The 16,448-nt window shown below is 41.6% G+C and overlaps 2 protein-coding genes across 6 annotated transcripts in view; one reads left to right on the top strand and one right to left on the bottom strand.

Annotated features, from left to right (window-relative positions):
* The window catches only part of RELCH (RAB11 binding and LisH domain, coiled-coil and HEAT repeat containing), an 87,474-nt gene extending 73,288 nt beyond the window's left edge, over nucleotides 1-14,186 (bottom strand). For all 5 annotated transcript variants that reach the window (XM_052780785.1, XM_052780776.1, XM_052780767.1 and 2 more), the window contains exon 1: nucleotides 13,466-14,186. In XM_052780785.1, the coding sequence (XP_052636745.1) occupies nucleotides 13,466-13,973 (508 nt within the window). In that variant the 5' untranslated portion in view covers nucleotides 13,974-14,186. The remainder of the gene's footprint in view (nucleotides 1-13,465) is intronic.
* Nucleotides 14,187-14,364: 178 nt separating this feature from the next.
* Nucleotides 14,365-16,448, top strand: part of PIGN (phosphatidylinositol glycan anchor biosynthesis class N) — a 112,534-nt gene continuing 110,450 nt past the window's right edge. The window contains exon 1 of the mRNA XM_052780809.1: nucleotides 14,365-14,430. The gene's annotated coding sequence lies outside the window, so the exon portion shown is untranslated. The remainder of the gene's footprint in view (nucleotides 14,431-16,448) is intronic.

Consider the following 16,448-nt stretch of genomic DNA (forward strand, 5'->3'; position numbering starts at 1 on the left):
TAAAATGACAACAGTAATAATAAAAGGATAATAAAAGAATATACAAATGATGCACAATGCAATTGCTCACCACCCACCAATCGATACCCAGTTAGTCCCCGAGCAGCAATTCTCCCCTCCCCACTCCCCCCAGTTTATATACTGGGCATGGTGTCACATGGTCTGGAATACCCCTTTGGCCAGTTTGGGTCAGCTGTCCTGGCTGTGTCCCCTCCCAACTTCTTGTGCCCCTCCAGCCATCTTGCTGGCTGGGCATGAGAAGCTGAAAAATCCTTGACCTGAGACTAAACATTACCTAGCAACAACTGAAAACATCAGTGTGTTATCAACATTCTCCTCATACTGAACTCAAAACATAGCACTGTACCAGCTACTAGGAAGACAGTTAACTCTATTCCAGCTGAAATCAGGACACTCACTCCTTACCACTGCCTTTGTAGGCAGTCATCAACAGAGGTTTATCCCTTAAGACTAATGCCATCATCCAGAAAATTATGGAATAATGTCTTATAACCTCAGATTTTACACTTCCATAAAGGATATACCTGCTCAGCAAAGGATCAGAGGTTGAAAAGGTACCTCCCTGCCAGGAATGCAATGCCCTCATTCACCAGAAAAACAAGGAGGGCTGTTCAAATGAGAGGAATCAGCAATGGAAGGGCTGTGCTCAGCCAAGTAGTCACTTGAGGAATGTGAAACATCACCATTTTTGTGAAGTACGAATAGTTGTACTCCAGTACGCTGAGTGGAAGTATTTCAACTAAAGCATTCAGAAAACTACTTTCTGAACTGAAAGGGGAAAAGAAAAAAAAAAAATCAAATATTTAGGAAAACAATGTATATTTATTCAGATTATTTTTTAGATAAAAAATAAAAATATTAGGTTTAAGTTATCCAGCAAAGAATAATCAAAGCAGAATCTTGCAGGGGGGAACCACTGAAAAGGGGAAGTACACTTTGGCTGAATTCTGTTTCTTTTCTAGAAAAAAAACCAATTTGATACAGCAGTGGGAAGCCATTTTCCTGTCATGATACGCACATTCTTACCATGTCTTCTGCGTGTGACTTTTATATTTCTTTCTCTAGTATTCTGAATTAAAATAGTTTTCTTTTTAATCAGCAATTCCTTTTTTCTAAGAGCTTTCCTAATGAATAGTGAAAAAATAATTGCTGTCAGTTTAATGTTTCAGAAATGGTAAAGCAACAAACAGGTGTAAACAACTCCAGAAAGCTTATCACTGCAATATGGAACAAGTGAAATAGGCTTAGGCTTTTCATAGCCCATACTAGTGAAATGCCAGGAGATGGACTGGGATAGCAAAGGAGAGCCTATGTATAGTTCTTGTCTCTTAACTCTACCACTGGAAAAGGGTTAACAAAATCAGAAAGCTAAGATTCATATTTGATACTGAAAGCCACGAAGTTTTTTAATCCATCTATTGAAAAATGCAGTGGTTATAATTTCATTTGTGAAGTTAAAAATCAGGTTCACCACCATGTTTTGCTTATTAACTTCTACAATCTCTTAAAACATTGCTTCTTTCCAGAGGAAAGGAATTTTAATTCCTTTCTTATTCCCAGAACTGTCAGCTGTATGACATGCAGATTTCTGCAGACAGCTTCTGTTCCCTAGGCATATTCAGCTCTTTCACTGAAAGTTGAGTATAACTATATAAGGAGAAAAATGTAAAACAAAGTGATACATCCCCTTCCACTGACATACATAATATGAAAGAGGTTAGGTTTCATTCACTCTGATGGTAAAACCAGTTTATTTTTACCAGCTTACCTAAAGGGACACCAAAAGGGATTATATTAGCCATAGTTTCACAGTACATGAATTAAGCAGAAATAAGTTGCAGTCTTCTATAAAAATACATTTTTAATTAATCTTTACATGAGCATAACATTGTAAATCACCTAAAAACATAGACAAACCAAGTGATACTACTTCTTGATAGAAAGTCTCAAGAAAAAAAACACTTAAAAAATTAAACAAATCTTTTGGAATCTTTTGAATTTACTTTTCAAACATCTAAATTGATTATAAAAAAATTACTAGTTGGTAAAGCAGCCATTAAGTTGCTGTATTTTCTCCAAGATCACAGGAAATCATATCATCATGTACTAACAATTAACCAGTCAGAGCATATGAAGACCAAGAACTCCATCTTTTTCCTTGAAATTCAAGAAGAAGTAATAATGATACTACACTTGTAAAAGACAAATTCACTTTGCATCTCTAAGTGTTCACTTGTACTGAAAAATATCTGTAACCCTGAAACAAGACTGTTGCCTTATTTTAAACTGATGAGCAAAATAGCTGGCTAACCACATTTTAAACTGATCAGAGAAATAACTGGAAATTTGGTTTTGATTAGCATCCATATGGAACAAGATGCAGTGCAAAGTGAATCCTTCCAACCAAGATCAGAGCAGCTTTCCACTGGATATTCCATATACTTGGACAAAATCTTTCCCAGTTTAAGGCAGGCTTTACACAAGTTATACGTAGGAAGAAACAGCTGTAGGCAGACAGCTCACAGATATCATAGGGGAATACAACCTTTTTGGAGATAATAAAAGTCCAAAGTCCATTAGTCTGGATAATAACTTACGCCTATCGTGCTATTACAGAACCATCATCTATACTCTTCAGGAATCCACCCTCACACATCACTATTTGGAGAAGAACAAAAAAACAGTACTTTGCATTAAAAAAAGAAAACAAAAAACCCTCTTTGAAGACATTATACCTGATAGTTCAATATAGTTTTACTTGTCATTTACTGGAGCCTTACCAAACAGGAACACGCAACGTACCACAGGCTTGGAAAAAACTGTTATGGAACACTGTTCATGCTACTGGATACAACAAAAGATTTATATAGAGAATTCTGAATATTTATCCAAGAAGAGCTCCAGAAGCACAGACTATTTTTTTATTTTACTTTTTTTCTTTTTTACTTTAGAGAAAGTTAAAATGTTTTAACATTGGTGTTGGAAGTATCACACAACCAACTTGGATCCACCAGAAGTAATTTTACTGGATAAAAACCCACTTCCTTCACTAAACTGAATTTTCACTACATAGGATTTCACTTGGGAGAAACCTTAACAAGACCCCTCAGTTCAGTCCTGGGTACAACTCTACTTACAAACCACCTCAGGTTAATGCCTTCTAGCTTCTCCTGAACAAAAACAGACACTGAAAGTTACACAAGCAAATGACTGAGGCCATCAAAAATTATTCCTTAGCATCACCATCCTGATGGCTATTACTAGAAAAGGAAAAAACCCAATAGGACTCCAGGATGCAATTCTCTGCAGCAATAGAAATAAGCTGTACTTTGTTCTTGAACTGAAAATGGAATATTTGTTTTGTAGAGCAAAATTATTAAAATAGGGAATTTCCAAGGTTCAATTTTCTTGTGAATTAAAAAAGAAAATGATAATTCAACCAACAGACATGCTACATCTTAATATATGGCAGTAAATTAGACTCCAAATGTTATGAACAACTATACAATGAAAGTAGTTGGGGATTATAAATGTCAGAAAACCATGTAATTACAGCTGTATGTGAGAGAATTCAAGCAAAATTTTCTAATTCTGAGATACTCTTTCAGATCTATGAAAAGTGAGAAGCTAAAAAAGCCCCCTTCTGCAATGTTATTCAACCTACAACCCAAGGACTATTACTAAGACAAGCTTTGAGAGACGGAAGAATACAGTTCCATGTAACTTTAGAAAAACACATTTTTCTAAAAATATTAAAATACTTTTCCTGATGAGTCGTGCTATTCTTATAAGTTAAGCTGTCCCTCCTCCCAATATACACATACAACCTTCTTGCACAGAGGAACCTCTGATGGAAAATTTTTCATCCAGAAGAAAATTATGTCATAAGGAGAACAAAGCTGAAACTTTAAGGGGTCTGCAAATCAAAGGCTGGAAAAAAAACCCTTCATATACATCTGGAAAGGACAACAGTACAACACATTTTATAGGGTACAGCTTATCTTTACATTTAGGACATCCAACCTAATTTTTAAGTTCAAAGAGATACAGGCAAACCAGCAAGTACTCTGATAACAGATCCTGATGGCGAAGTTTCCTTAGAAACTACTCGGGTCTGCCACTTTTTTCTCTGTGCTACAGGTACAATAAAAGAACTGTTGAAGTTCAGTCCTAAGGAAATGCGAGTGCATAAATATATATTTTAGATCTGTTTCTGTTGATGGTAAAGAAGTCAGCAAACTAGGTATTTTACCTGCCTTAAATATTCAAGACCTAGAGTAAACTAGCCCTTACGGCCATGCAACAGATGGCCTGCTCTCTTCTAGAGATACTGGTCTGGAAAAGCATGCCCTTGAATAACTTGCATTTTCAGCTGTCCTGCGCAGTATCACAGGCACAGAACAGCAGAAGCCAAGGAAACTGGGGACAGAGACTATCTGGGAGAAAGAATAAACTTCCTCTTATATTTACCTGCACATGCTTAAGCGCCATATTAGTACTGAACTGCACATATGTGTATGTGAATAAACCAACTGGAAAGAGGGATAGCATTCACAGAGGATGTGGAATAACATAAAAACCTGAAAGGCTTTAATGGAGTCCCTTCTACATTAAATGAAAGAATTGGACATCATTAACACTTTAACAAGTGATCATCAATTCACAGTTTCTATTTGTGGCTGCATTATGTAGCAACTGAAATAGATACGTTGTGCAATACATATGAATAAATGAATTAAACTATTTAATTCCCTATAAATTATACTGCAAATTTCTTTAAGCCTTATCAAATTTCACAAGACAACTCTGAAGCAATATTACCTTGAGAAGCCTTAAATGGCTGCTGCATTTAAAACTTCTGATATGTTTCAACTTGTTCCAAGCTTACCAATGCTGGATCAGCCAGCAAAGCAAACTTGATCCATGGCAGCAGATAACTGATCTACCATAAAACCTTTATGGTAGAAACAGACCTATATACAAATTTTTTAAACCAATTTGAACTTGCAGAGTAAATTTTGCCAGATCAACACATTCCACATTGCTATGGTAACTCTGAGATGGAACTAAGAGCCTTTAAGTAATTAATTGCATCAGGCACTAAATCGTAAGTACCTAACCTATCAACCTTGTTTTGCAACTACAAGTGCCTCTTTTGCTCTCTCTCAGATGTTCTAACTCAATCAGACCTGCTGAATTTTCAAAGTTGGTATGTTCTGAAAAGAACTCCTCAGACCATCACCAAATGAAAAGGAAACAAAGTAAAGCTACTAGAATAAAATTAACTTTCAAGCTGTCAGAGCAATCCACTTAAAAATTACCTAAAACAGTCATTCAAGATGATAAGATAATACTAGTCCCTGATGGGCAATCCAAACCAGACTGAAAACAGATGATCAATACATTTATGTATTTCATATTACTAACAAGCTACAGAAAGTACATGAGGGTAAAAACCCTAAAGCTACTTGGAGAAAACTAACCTATGCTTGTTGGCCAAGAACAGCAGAAAAGAGAAAAAACAATCACCACATACGCGAAACAAATACTTTGCAGACACATTGCAGTAAAAAGATGTAAGCCTCGCTCCTGTGACAGGCACACAGTAGAAGCTCATGAGAAAGATGAAATTACAAGTAGAAAACAGATAGATCTTGCACCCTAGCACACAAATAACACACACTCACTGAATTGGGTTAAGATACAGATGCACCCGAGCTGATCTCATGGAGAGTCGTACCAGCAACATACTGCTTTTGTGGGGGGCTTATTGCATAGACAGTCTCAGGCAGCATCCAAACTAGTAGAGTCTGAAAGACTTAAGCCAGCCCTGCACAAAGCCATTTGAATGTTGCTGCAGTGAACACTGAAGTCCAGGAGCATATGACCTTGGGGAAAGCATCAAACCCAGCCTGGCTCCCTACATATGTGCTGCACTGTGCTTGAGCTACCAGATCTTCCCAAAACAAAAAAGCTAAGGGAGAAACATGGCATGGAGGTACTTCTTCCAGCTCAAGACCCTAGCTGGCTTCAGCAGAAGTCAGAAAGCATCAACAGCACCAAATCAACTCTACATGCTCGATGTTGCAGCACTGCGTTTCCCGAAGTGTATCAATTAACTTGCATTACAAGGATTTTTCCATTCTCTGCAGTAACCCAGCTTTTTGTTATACTCTCTGACATCAAGCAAATTATATCAATATAGTCCTTAAATGGCTGTCTTTGCTGAGGAACTACTTAAAGTGTATAGATAATAACCCATCTTGATTCTCAAGCATTGTATTGTCTCAGTTTTCTTCATATTTCAATTCTAGTATGTTTCCCTTTCCCTGATTTCCGCATTTATCTCAGGACAGCAGTAAATTTTCCAGTTAAGTTTTAACAACATGTGTCCACATGGATTCTATGCAGAATTTTAAAAATATATAAAAAAAAAAAATTAAAAACTAGCAACTAGAGACCGAAGCATCTCTCCTATGAGGAGAGGCTGAGAGAGCTGGGGCTGTTCAGCCTGGAGAAGAGCAGGCTCAAGGGGGATCTCACGAATGTGTATAAATACCTGAAGGCAGGGTGCCAAGAGGACGGAGCCAGGCTCTTCTCGGTGGTGCCCAGGGACTGGCCCAGAGACAGTGGGCACAAACTGAAACGCGGGGAGATCCCTCTGAACATCAGGAAACACTTTTTCTACTGTGAGGGTGACCGAGCACTGGCACAGGTTGCACAAAGAGATTGTGGAGTCTCCGTCCACGGAGATATTCAAAAGCCATCTGGACATGGTCCTGAGCAACTGGCTGTAGGTTGCGCTGCTTTAGCAGGGGGACCAGACCAGACAACCTCCAGAGGTCCCTTCCCACCTCAACCATGCTGTGATTCTGTGATTATTTTTGTCATGAGTTCTCTTACTCAAATGACAAAACAGCTGATAGCTCTCTCTCCCCTCCAACATCAAACCAAGATGAAAAAGTACTTGTTCTATAAATAAGAAATTCTTATTCTGTGAGTTTTTACATAACAGTATTTCCTTCAATTCAACAGCAAAGTAATCAGTTGCATCACCATCATGTGGCGTTATATTGCAGGAAGGGAGGAAGTAAATTGCCTCTCCCCTATGGGGCACTGGGGGAAAGAGTTCAGTATTTCTCAAAGGCTTTTTCAGCTTGGTCTGTCTTTAAAAAAAAAAATCTTCACACAATTTTTTTACCTTTTTGTCCAACAAACTCAATATACTTTGTGCCACGTCTCACACACGTGCATCATAAATAAAAATACAAGGCCTACAACCTTTACTGAATCACTCTGTTTTAGCCTATGCTAGAAGAGAATTCAACTCGGTTTCTCAAACCTGCATCTTTACAATACACTAGAAAAGGAAATACGAGTAATACATTGAAGATAAAGAGTTATAACTTCAAACACACAACAGCATAAGGTTTTATGACTTATCTTTATATACTGATAGGAAGGAGACTTCTGATGCTATACTTTAAATAGTTCCATATATATATAAATTACCTAACTCAGAATTTGTAACAAATCTTAGTTTAGTTTGAAAGTATAAGAACTTCCTGAAAAATATTCTTTTCCCATATTTTCGGTAATTCTGAGTTTATAGAACATAGAAGTCCAGTATTTACAAATTTTAAATTAACAGAGATGATGGACTTCACGCAGATCAGCTTCCAATACAACCGATATCAATACCTACTTGATCATGACTTGCTTGCAAATATTAGACAAATCTTTTTGTATCAGGTAATGAATCTCATAAAATTTCCAGCAAGCACTCCCTCACCTGAACAGAATTTACAAAGTCACATCTTCAGTCAAGAAAATGATAACTCTCAGAGGAAGAAAAGCTACAGGAAACTCGATATACAGAATTGAAATTATGTACAGGGGATCTTAAAGAAGCTTCCAGTGGCTGGTTCTGAAATGCAAAGCTCTAGCTAATCTTACTGCTGTTTCTTTCCTTCTCTCCCCCCCACTCCCCAAAATCTCTCCTTTCCTAACAGCAAACCTGTCAGAAGGAAACGTGTGCTGCTTCAGCACAAAGCCTGCTCGCTTTGCTGGAGCCGTCAACCAAGGCATGGTTAAACTCGCACATAACTAAACAATGTACAGTACCTATATATAGAGGTTCACTTCTGTCTTGCCCAACATAGAAACGTAACAGTAATTCTGGCATAGGAACAGAACAAAGTCAGGACTAAAGCAGCTAAATTCCCCTTAGCATACCTGTAAACATCCTAAGAGAACAAGAACACACAAGTAAGTTACTACAATGTAAACTGTAACAGGAACATATGGGATACACTTGCTACTTAGTGATAACTTGGTATTTGCCTGCCTAGTACTAGTGGCTAGTCTGTCCTTCTTTGCCCATCAATGTCATGCTTATCTCATGCTACCTTATCTTGTTATTTGTTTGGGTAGTTATACCCTTATGTGGACTAACCTGTCTTAACAATCTACCATTGCATCCCAAATCACCCCAACACAGATGTCAGCCAAAGCTTAAACTATCCACTTATCCATCAGAAACAGCTTCCAGCAGACCTGGTTTCACCCCTTTGACAACTCCCAACAGTTGCCGAAGTCTTAAACTAAGAAGCTCTTAAGCTATGAAGTGCATCTCACTGAAAACTTTTCAGAAATACCAGTGTCAGTAAAATGGAGGGGGGTTTAAAGCAGTTGCAATGGGAGAAAGTTCACCTGGCTTCTCTATCAGTAAAGCCAATATCAGAGCAGTATGAAATCTCTCAGGTTTCATCCAGGCATTACTGTTTTCTGGCAGGTCTGCAGGGAACTCGGCTTCCCTTTACTTCAGCATTACATACAAACTTCTTACTCCTTCAGCTGTTTTCTGTACATCTTTTAAAGAGACAACATTCAGTCTCTTCCATCTGCTGATGCCAGCAGCTTTGATTACCTATTTATCTGCACCCTTCCATCCTGTCCTTACTAAGAGGAGCACCTTTCCCAAATCAGGTAGTAAAACCACTGCCTCACCTACAAGTCATCATTCCACCTCACAGCATCTGGAGAGGTAGCCAACAAGACTACATATTTTGCTTACTTTCATAAGGTAACAAACAAAATACTTGAGCTGACAAAAACAAAACACCTAACAAAGAACTAGTCATGAGAACAACAGAATAACAGAAGTTGTCTTCTTCCCAGTTTCCTATCTCATTTAGACTGCCTTTTAAGCTGAGATATAATGAACTGTTTTGAGGTAGCCCTGTTCTGCTATGTATTCATACAAAACAAAAATCTGGTGAAACACTGATGATGACAAGGGCCTGCACAGTCACAATGTCTGTAACTCAGGATTGAGAGCTGTTACCAAGACACCCCTTTCTCACAAAAGCATAATCAATACACTCTTCCCACATGGCTTTTTCCAGTAGGATGCATCTGAATTTCAAAGGCTATAAGCAAAACAGAGAGATACTGCACAATATCCGAAACAAACAAACAATAAAAAGACTCCCAAATCGTAAACAAAGCCAGGACCTTACTATGAAGCAGCAGCAATACTTTGTACTTTTGTACTCACAGATTAACTTAATATAACTGGAATCAAGTCCCCAGAAAGTTATAAACAACTTCACTTTGGAAATAACTAGAAACAAATCATCTCCTGAAAAACATAAATATAACATATGTGCTCAAACCCCTTCTTTATGATTTTCATTAAAGCTATATCAAATTTTTGAGAATGTTGAGCTTTTGTAGCCATAAAGAAAAAATAAATGGCAGATTTTAAGACTAAAGCTAGTTCTAACAGTGTAAACTGCATTCCTTTCAGGAAAGAGCATTCGCCAAGCATAGCAATCAAAGGGCATCATATCAATCACATTAAAAAAACAAAAAAGTTTCTTCACCCACTATGCTCAAGCCGAATTATAGTCGTATGTATATACGGGAAAACATCTGAGGTTTGGGAACAGGGATGAGACATTTGAGCCGCAGTTTTATTTCTAAGTTTCAAGTGTCTCAATTTGTACTGTACTTTCTTATGCAAGGATGATAGGGAAGGGAACACAAGTTTAAATTTAATATGTAGGTGCTAACCAAAGCCTTGTAAAAGAACTGGAATACTGTATGAAGGAGGGACTTCCAAACCATACCACTCACATGAGTAGCATTAGAAAAGTGGTATCAAAATGCTCTAGCAGATGTGGAGCTACTGCTATTGAAACCAAGGGAAGAAGCTGTCATAGAAGTTTGGGAAGATCTAGCAGAGATACAGGACATGAAGGATGACTGTACACAAGTGTTGTGCATCTAAAGCAACAGTGTTGACTCCTTCACAAAGTGAATTTGCTTCAAACTAGAAGAGCAAAGCTGCTAGACACAATATACATTTCCATATTTTTCATTACAATATATCTTAATCTCTGTTTGCAGCTGTGACATTACTGCTACTGGAAAACGTAAGGGTATTTTTGCAAAAAACTAAGAAATCCTAGTCATCTGACGGTCATTTGCTTTTGTAACCAAGTGCTCTGAAGCATGGTTCAAAGACAAAACAGCTTCTAAGTCACTAGCTGACCACATGATGCTAGTTGTTTAAATCCTATGATACTTCATTAAAATCTCTTCATAGCAGTCTATAAAGAGAAAGATCTGAAAAAATCCAAAAGAATTTCCACCATGCACTCATGGTTTAGCTTGCCTAAAAGGATTCTGAGAAGTGCCAATGAACACTTGCACTGAAGTTCTCCCATTCTGTATAGGAACGCACAGTATGAAAGCCTTCCATTGCTTGGTGGAAATCCTCAGGCAGCATTCCAAACATACTTCACATTCAATAAGAACTGCCAGTCAGGCTTTTTCTGCATCCACTCAAATTATCAAAAACCTCGGTGGAAAACCATAGAAATTCATCTAACTTGGGGGCAGGGAGGAACAGGTGCAAAGCTAGTGCTGAGAAGAAATTCTGACTTTAGGTATCAACAGAAATAAAGAATATTTTTTTTTAATCTGACCACATTAAGATTTTTTTTTTCACTGACGCATAAAATTTAAGTGACCTTGAAATGCCAATCATGCCAAACTCCGCTACTTTCTACATCAATAGTTTCCATAAAGAAAACTATTGGTTTATTTTCAAATACCTTTTGGCATGTTAAAGAGAGAGAAGGTACCTGCACTACTCTCACATACATTCTCTGCAAGTCTCCATGTGAGGATCCACGAATGCGGGCACAACAGAAGGGACCTTTCAACAAAACTGAACTTTTTTACTAACTTAATAAACTATTGAAACTTACTGCTGGATCTGACCTGTGGCTTAGACCTCTACCTAAATCCAATAATACCAAATGCTTAAGAGGAAAGCGAAAAGAACTCTTGCAAAGACCATATAATTTTCAGCCCATCAGAGCCTTCTGCAATCTGTTTTTTAAAATTTGGAAACTGGCATGAATTCAGAGGCATGACACTATCAGCTCTTGTTGACATTAAATTCAGCTGAACAGCACTGTCACAATTGCTAGCTCAATGCTAGACTCCAGACTGCAAGAAAGTCTGATGGCAATAAGTTCAATAATCTACTTGAGCTATACAAAAATACTTTTTTTTTTTAATTGTTCTGGATCTGTCACCTTTCAATGTCACTCATATGAACTGGCTTTTGAATCATTGTTGAGACCAAAAAATCCTTTGAAAAGCACTCTAACCTGGTGTAGATATCAGATTTCAAAACACACTTAACCTTTAACCTAAGGTCTAGCGTGATGCTTATTTTTAGCACACCTCAGTATTATTAAAGTGCTCCAAAATAAGTTTCAGTCCCCCCTCCTCTCTCTCCCTTGCCTCCTCCCTCCTTTTTTTAATTGTGATGTCCCATTGCCATCTATCATTCAGCAGGTCAGCATAATAATCATTAAGATGTTCTCACATAAGTGTACATTGGTCTAGGACTGCAAGAGGTCATTTTTTTGTGTGTATAACACCACACTTAACACAGGCTGTTTTTCTAGTTCTACTGGAGTATGTACATTATCAATAACTGGAAACAACATATGTTAACAAAGAAAAGAGAATGTTTAATCAATCAGATGAATTGACTGGAATCCCCGAGGAAGCTCCTTTTAATGAAACAGAAATTTATATCGGTTCGAAGCCTTGAAGCATGAGTTTTTCCAACATTCACCAATCTTATAATGAAGAAGCCCACACTGAAGCTCTTGGCTGGACAAAGCCAAGTATGAAATTCTAAGTATTCATAAACAAGATAACCAAAACACAAACAACACAGCATGCATTAAAAAAAGATGTTGAAAAGCAATAACAAGTTGAAAGTTTAGATGTCTCCTATTATCCCAGACACCTAGATACTATCAGTTATTTCCAAATTTTAAGTCTAACTGCATGTCTTTGCAACATTAGAAACTTTTTTTTAAAGCAAACAAAAATATGGGACTATTTACAAAATGCCTTTAGGTGTCTTAGAATACACATACACGTAAATAAGTCTTTCAACTGTCTGCTAACCACAACTCCTTTCATTTCAGTACCTTCCCATGAGTTCATTAAGTCCTCAAAAGTCAGGTGGCTGGGCAGCTTCTCTCTCTCAAAGCCACTTCCACAAGCTACCTCCTTTTTAGAACTCTACATTTCTTGACAGTAACATTGATAAGACACACAAGTAATTTTATTCTAAGCCATCTACTCTACCATTAAACTGAAAAGCTTTTGAGGCCAGCTACGTGATGATTTTCCATCCAAATATCTGCACCACTTTTTCTCCCAAAAGCTGTACTAACCCAGCTCCAAATCCCAAAATGGCTAGCCAAAGACTGCAGGCACTTGGTAAACAGGACAGCCTTAATTGCAGGAAACATTGTATTAGTTGTGCATGACCTGTGAAACTCAGACCTATCCCTGGATGACTTAGCCATTCCAATGCATCAGCAGAAATAACACGCTGGCCCCTGACAACCCATTTTTGACAGTTTTTAGACTTTTAAGTGTAGCAGCCGCGGCTTAACTCCCAACTCTTTCTGCTAGCAGCATACGACTTATCTCTTGACAGCAGGCACTGAAGAAGGCACATGAAACCCCGAGACAGCTAAAAACTAAGGCTGACATTTCCATCCATCACATTTCTTCCACGTTTGGCACACGTGTGACCTTCACAGGAAGACCGAGGCTCGACAAGGTACGCGAGCGGGACGGGGGTAACATCGGTCCTGGCGCCCCATCTTCTCAGCCCCCGGCCGCCCTGCTCCTACAGCCTCCCCCCCGTCCCGCACGCAGGTAACAGAAAACAGGCGGCGATGCAAAAACGCCTTCCCCCCCCCGCCCGCCCTTCTTCCCCACCGCCACGCACCGGCAAGGGCCGCACCGTGAGGCACCCCCGCCCGCCCCCCGCGCCCAGCGGCGGCTGCCACCGCTCCCCGGAGCCCCCTCCTGCCCCCCCCGAGCCACTTACTGAGCTGGCCGGAGCCGGGCTCCCTGGCGCCTGCTCCCCCGAGCACGCTGCCGCCCAGGCCGCCCAGGGCCCCGCCGGCGGGCGGCGTGCCGCTCTGCCGCTCGAAGTTGCCCGGGTTGGAGAAGAAATCGCGGAGCCGGGGCAGCTCCCGGCCGCTCTCCAGCAGCTCCGTGTGCAGCTCCAGCGCCGTCAGCAAGAACTGGTCCCGCAGAAGCTGCGCCGCTATCGCGTCCATCGACACCCGCGGCGGCTCCCCCGCGCCGGGGCCCGCGCCGGCCCCGCCGCCCGCCCCCGCACCGCCGCCGGCATCGCCCGGCGCCGCCGCACGCAAACCCGGCAGCTCCTCGGGGCTCCCCGCGGCCGCCGCCGCCTCCTGCTGCGGGTACGCCGGCCCGCCCGGCTCGTTGCTGCTGCTGCTGCCGCCGCCGGGCCTGGACTCCTCGGGCTCGTCCTCCTCGGAGTCGCTGAGGAAGGGGTTCACGCTGCTGCCCCCGCCCGCCGCCGCCATCTTACAGCCCGACACGGCGCGACGGCTGCCAAGGCGCTACCTCGGCAAAGCCTGCGCGGAACCGCCGCCGCAGCCGCTCCTGGCGGGGCCGGGGCCGCTGCCAGCCCCCTTCGCTGCTGCGGGCGCTGCCGCCGGCGGCAACAGTGGCTGCCTCCCGCCGCCACTGCCTCCTCAGCCGCCTCCCACCGGCCCCGCTACCGCTTCCGGATCCCGACTCTCGCGAGAGCTCCCCCGGCCAACAGCGCCCCAACGCCCGGACCCTTCCCCTGCCGAGGCCGCGCGCCCGCCCCCTCCGCGCGGGAAACGGGCGGCAGCTCGGGGCGGGGCCTGAAGGAGCGGGAGGGGCCTTTGCCCGGGGGCGGGGCTTCACGGGCCACGCCTGGATGGGGGCGGGGCCGGGCAGCGGGAGCGGCCAGGCGGAAGCGGAAGTTGCCGGGGCTGGCGGGCGGAGAGAGTAGTGAGTCGTGGCGCGTGCGCACTGAGTGCTTCCCGGGGGGTGGGGGGAGAAGGGAAGGCTGCCGCTGGGTCGGTCGCCCGGGTCCCGGTCCCTGATTGAGGGGGTGGGCACAGGCCTGCCCCGCCCGGTCTCCGGGGAGCTCTGGCCGGTCTGGGGGCTTCGCGGCGGCCGCCCAGTCTGTGGCCTAAGGGCGTTGCTGGGCGCGGTGTGGGGCTCGGCTTCAAAGGCCGGGCTGGGGCCCGGGCCCCAAGGCACCCGTCGACCGACCCGGTGCCCGGGTTGTGTTGGGTGGGCCAGTGTGGGGCCCCCGGTCCGGGCGGGTGCTTGGGCGGCCTGAGCCGTTCTCCGGCATCAGGTGTGCCTGCTAGGCCTTGAACTGGGGAGGGTGCGAGCACGGGTGGTAGTAAGTTGTGTGTCTGGAAGTACGACGCAGTCAGTTTTAAAAAGACGATGCGAAGCTGTTACCTTGTCTCTTACCTGGCAAGAAATTCGAATTGAAGCCGGAGATTAGCAACAGGTGGCGTTTGCTACCGAAGGAAGTTCAGCTCACTAGAAATGATGCACAACAGGGTCAGCGTTGGTTTGTGTTCTGTTCCTTTGACAATAATGTCCCATTCACACTAATAGGAGCTCTGTTTGTGTAGAGCTGATTCACTAGGAGTTACTTGCTTAACTGAGAGCAAAACTGCGGCTGTAATCTTGGTAATAAATAGTGGCAACGTTTTGCAGTGATATCGAGATCTAGAAGCAATGTCCAGTACTGTGACTGCAAGCTGTTCCATTCATATCATGATAGCATGCTATAAAAGATCGGTGCTTTCCTTCTGTTTTTAATTTGCATAAAAATTTGTGAATAGTGTGATCAATTTCGCATTCCCTCCTGTAATAAACTTTGAATTTTTTTTACTAACTTACTGTTTTATGTTGTCGATATACAAAACGAGAGTAAGTAGTGGAGTGTGACCTGGTTGTAGCATAAAGTAAAATGGTGGTATATCAAAAATGCTTTAAAATTCGACTCAGACCACAGTAAAAATAAGAATATTTCACTGTTGGTGCTCCGGTGGAATTAGTAACCCTTAGAGAAATCTTATGCTTTTTCCTTTCCTTTCTGGAGAGTTAAAGCATGTTAAGTATAAACGTGATAACAGTTGATAACGGTGGTGGTGTGCCTCTTCCCTTAAAATGGAGGGAAAAACTTACTGATGTCCTGTAGCAGCCTCTAGTGGCGATCGGCAATGCTTACATGTGCCTCGAAGTTGTTCAGATGTAGTTCAAACACTAAATTCTATCTGTCTTTTAAGAGACTGATTTCTGGCAACTTCTGTGTGCAGTTGCAGGAAGGACTAACTTTTTTCCCTCTTCCTCACCTAAAATAATGTAAAAGTATTCCTCTATTTGTTTGGGTTTATGAAACTAACTTAAATATTTACAGATGTCACTCAGTTGCTCCAAAATAATTTATGGTTAGCTGGGCTAAAGTTAATACAGCTGAAATGTGTATTCCAGAGCTGAAGAATGTAGGTAGAAAAGTTTGTTTTTAACAATATGCTTCAAAACAGTTTCTTATGTGGTATACCAAAGGGATATTGTTTTGAGAGACCTGAGAAGAAAACCTGGTAAGGAAAGCGTAGCACTTTGGAGGATGTGTGAGGTGGAAGAAGATGTGTAAGTTCTGGAAACAAAGCATTATATAGGTCTACTTGAGACAGATAGCTACAAATTATTTTTCTCTTCATTTATTTGCTAGTCATTCTGAGAAAGGCAGATTGTTCATCAAGCTGTGTTGTTTCTTACTGGAATTAATGTTTCCTTCTAACTTTTGAAGGACTCGAGTTCTATATCTGAAGAACGACATACCTAAATACATCTCAGCTTGATTTCTAAAAACAGGTCTGACAAGCTAAGTATCCAAAATACAAGGGGCTTGTAGAAAAAAAAAATCTTCAGAGTTTTTTGGAGGTGGTGTTGTATAAATAATTTCTTCCATCTATGCATGTTTTTTCATGAACTTTTAA

Source organism: Harpia harpyja, chromosome 1 (genome assembly GCF_026419915.1).
Source record: "Harpia harpyja isolate bHarHar1 chromosome 1, bHarHar1 primary haplotype, whole genome shotgun sequence".
NCBI lineage: Eukaryota > Metazoa > Chordata > Aves > Accipitriformes > Accipitridae > Harpia > Harpia harpyja.